At 42.2% G+C, this 4114-nt stretch overlaps 1 protein-coding gene across 1 annotated transcript; it reads left to right on the top strand.

The window, feature by feature from the left end:
• Nucleotides 1–630: 630 nt before the first annotated feature.
• Nucleotides 631–2542, top strand: LOC119583333 (piggyBac transposable element-derived protein 4-like). The gene is made up of 2 exons (XM_037931804.1): nucleotides 631–1243; nucleotides 2520–2542. The coding sequence occupies exons 1-2, from the start codon at nucleotides 631–633 to the stop codon at nucleotides 2540–2542; spliced, it is 636 nt and encodes a 211-aa protein (XP_037787732.1).
• Nucleotides 2543–4114: the final 1572 nt, after the last annotated feature.

The raw sequence follows: 4114 nt of genomic DNA on the forward strand, positions 1-4114 counted from the left end.
TCCTCTGAAACTGTCTAGGACTAGCGATCTCTCTGGTAAGTTTTCTATTTTTTTGACGTAAAAAAACGTGTCTTTGGAATATTGACTTTGTTTCTGCATACCAAGACTATTTCCACAGAGAACTCACATTTACCTTTGTATTTTTTTTTTTACAGAAGTTGAAATTTCCGCCCGATTTGACGGTGACGACTCGGATTGGGAGGGATCCGAGTTCGATACCGATGAGTCGGGTGTGGACGACGACTCGGAGGAAGATTTCGACTATGTCCCGCTAATGGATACCTCGATGGATTCCGACGAGCCCCTCGCGGAGTACGTCCGACGACATTGGGAGCGTAATGCTCCGGGAACTCCCTCTTTTTGTTGGTCGAAGAGGGAGAATTTCGTCAGGCGTCACTGCTTCGAGGCGACACCGGGTGTGAAAGCACCCCTTGAAGAATCGTCGACCCCCTGTTCCAAACCACTGTGGATGAGACGAATCGGTAAGTAAAAACAACATCTCTCTGTATTCTGACTTGAAAAACGTAATTTTCTACATGTCTTTTTTTGGAAAGACCCCCTGATTTTACAATGTCTTTTTCTTCCAACCACAGGTATGTTCGACAGAACCCGCGCACCCCTTCATCCCATATGAAGGGGTGGGAGGACACAACGGTGCGGGAAGTCCGCTCCTATGTCGGCTTACGATTCCTGGTGGGCCTTCAGTCGAAGAGGGACCAGAGGGAATGGTGGTCGACGGACCCGTTCATGTCCTCATCGGTGTTCCCCAAGACGATGACCAGGGACCGCTACGATGCCCTGACCTCCGCGCTCCACTTCGCTGACAACGAAGGGGAGCATGCCGCGGAGGATAGGCTTTGGAAGCTGCGCCCTGTGTTAGACGTCTTGGAATCGACGTATCGTTCCGCTTTCGTCCCGAACAAGAACGTGACCGTCGACCAGAGCTTGTGGGCCTTCAAGGGGCGTCACCACGCCCTCCAGTACAACCCGAGCAAGAGGGCTCAGAGAGGGCTGAAGGTGTACAAGCTTTGTTCGTCCGACGGTCCAGAGGCAGGGTATACAGCGGCCTTCAAGATCTACATGGGGCAGGACCGTGGCGTACTCCAGCATGAAGGCCGTCACCGACCTGCTGGAGAAGGCAGATCTATTCGACAAGGGGTACCATTTACACACCGACAACTGGTACACCTCCCCGACTCTCTTCCATTACCTGCAGTCCCGGAAGACCAGCGCCGTTGGGACAGTACGTCCGAACCGGCGTGACATGCCCTCGGACCTGCAGGCGAGTCGGGGACAAATCGACTTCCGGTCCAGCAAGACCGGAATGATCTTGCCTTCAGTGGGTGGATAAAGCGCACTGTCACGATGCTTTCTCCCCCCACACCAGAAAGGTCATTACCCTGCCCCCCAACCCGCCGGGGGGGAGAGGCAAAGCCTAAAGTTGTCGTTGACTACAAAAAGGGCTGAAGGGCGTCGACCTCTCGATCAGCTAGCGCGTCATATCCTCGCCCAAAAAGACGATCAAAAGGATAAGAAGATTTTCTTCTACCCCACGGTATGACTACGACCCTGCGCTGGGTATCCCCGGGGCCCCGCGGTAAAATTACTCATATATTTCCGCAAAGGACTTGTTTTGAGGGGTTGCTGCGCAAGGTAACATCTGATTGATTGGGGAATACAAAAATTTGTAAAAAATGTATATTTTATTTGTCTAGAGTTTCTATGTATCTTTTATTGAAAATGCATAAACACCGTCTTTTAGGGATTTCATGCGAAGGGGAGTGATAATATAAACATTTTGTATATAAAATATGTAAATGTATATATTACTTACATAGTCCCTTTTTATGTACTTAATATTGAAATTTTGAAGAAAATAAAAATTTACTTTTTTCACATGTTTCGATCTCACACAGAGACAAACCCTTTACTTTAAACACTAAAATGGGGAAACACTAAATTGGACTTTTACTATATATAAGACAATAAATCGTTTATATGACATATAATAAAAAAACAGAGTCTCAAAACTTCACATGTTTCGGAGTACAAAACTTTGGGTTTGCGGTTACTCGAAAACCAACCATAGGACGCGAAACTTCGTCGTGATGAATGGAGGGGCGGACGAGCGCGCGCTCCGCCCAGAGAACATTGCTTCTTCTATTTCCGTCCATTTAGGTTCACATTTCCGACCGCCCTAAAAGTGGGGGTAAGAATGAAAAGAAAAAGCCCCAGCAAGCTCTAAATAGAAACAAACAGCTTATGCATAAACGTAGGGTTATGAAAGATCGTAAAAGGGAAAAATAGGTTTCCCAAATTAAAAAAGATATTAATAAAAAAAAGAGAGATGTACGGGAAAATTTTATACTCAAATAAAAAATGAAAACAGTAAAACCCCAGGTACCCCATGAAAACGCTAAGAAGAACTGGGAAGGGAGAAATCAAAAGTATCATAAAAAAACCCAAAGGGAAGTGGCATATAACAAAATGAAACATAAGAGTGTGGGAAAATTTTACAGGGAACTATACAACTCAAAAATAGCCACGGATAGAAACAAAAAACCGGGAACTAAGACGTATCTAAATCCAAAGACGAAATAAAAAAAGAGTGTTTAAAAGGATGAAGAAGGGAAAACACCCGGTGAAGACGGAAATTTAAAATTTGACCTTTAATATTTAGGGGGAAATTTCAACAGTGAACTAGCCAATCTATTTAAATAAAGCCTTTCAAGGGAAATTTCCAAAAGCCTGCAAAAAAAGCAACAATTTTTTTGAACATAAAAAGGGGTAAAAGGATCTAAAAATCCCAATAGCCTTCTTTCCTTACTTTCAAAAATGTTTACAAAAATCATCACAGCTCGCATCTCTGACCTCTGGATTCTAACCAACCTAGAGAACAGGCGGGCTTCCAAAGTGTTTCTAAAAACAACTAATCCCACGCTCACCCAAAAAAGAAAAAATATGGTATGGCATTCACGTTTATGAAAAGACATTTGATTCGTACAAATACCGCAGTATAGAAGCATTCGAAGACGGGGGAAAAGAGGGGTATTTAAAAAATATTAAAAATTATACATAGATGGGACAACAACCATCAAGTTCCATATGGATAATGATAAAATAAAAATTAAAAAGAGTGTTACACAGGGCGACCATATCACAAAAATTTTTTGGGGAAAATATTTAAGAAGCTAGGGTTTCTAACAGAAAGGGTACAAATGGGAACAAAAAACCTAAAAAATCTAAGAATTTGAAAAAAATATTGTTCTCCTCAATGAATCTGCAAATTAAATGCTACAATTAATAAACAACCTAATAGAGAAAGTCTGATAGTTAGACTTACGATGAACAAGAAAAAGACTAAGATCATGTTTAATAGTAAGTTAATCGAACAGAACATATCAAGGGGAAGCCTAGAGGTATGGACAATATATTAAAACTAGGGCAAAACATCTAGCGAAAGGAAATAAAATGATGCATCATCTAGGCTGGAGGCCTTTTGGCAGACACAGTACAACTAAGAGGCTCTTCCATTAAGCTTAAAATCAAAGTAACCAATGCATCCCCCCAGTTATGTATCAGAAACAAATTACTGGGGAGGATACTAAAAAGTGCCCAGAGAGGGTTTGGGGAGGTTTATGCGGGGAATAACCTAATAATCGGATGAGGGCGACGTGGATCAGGAACAGACAAAATGGAAGATATCATCATCAAAAGAAGAAGGCAATGGGAGGTCTTTTTTCGGAGACAGGGGAAAAATGGGCAAAGAAAATAACAGACTGGGGGTTAGTAGTATAAAAAACCAGTGCCAACCCCGTGACAAGATGGGTGACGAAATAACGAAAAGGGAGGCCAAAACTGAAACAAAAAAGCAAAACATAAAGGTTGGAAAAAATTTGGAGAGGGCCCAAAACCAGCAGGGATTGATTTAGGTTGTAATATATGAAAACCATACACACAACACAGAATATGCATATATGTTTGTTTACATACATAAAAACCCACCACACACACACACCAAAAAACACACACACCAAACAACCCACACAACACACCACACCACACACACACACACATATATATTATAATATATATATATATATATATATAATAT

Source organism: Penaeus monodon, chromosome 17, assembly GCF_015228065.2.
Source record: "Penaeus monodon isolate SGIC_2016 chromosome 17, NSTDA_Pmon_1, whole genome shotgun sequence".
NCBI lineage: Eukaryota > Metazoa > Arthropoda > Malacostraca > Decapoda > Penaeidae > Penaeus > Penaeus monodon.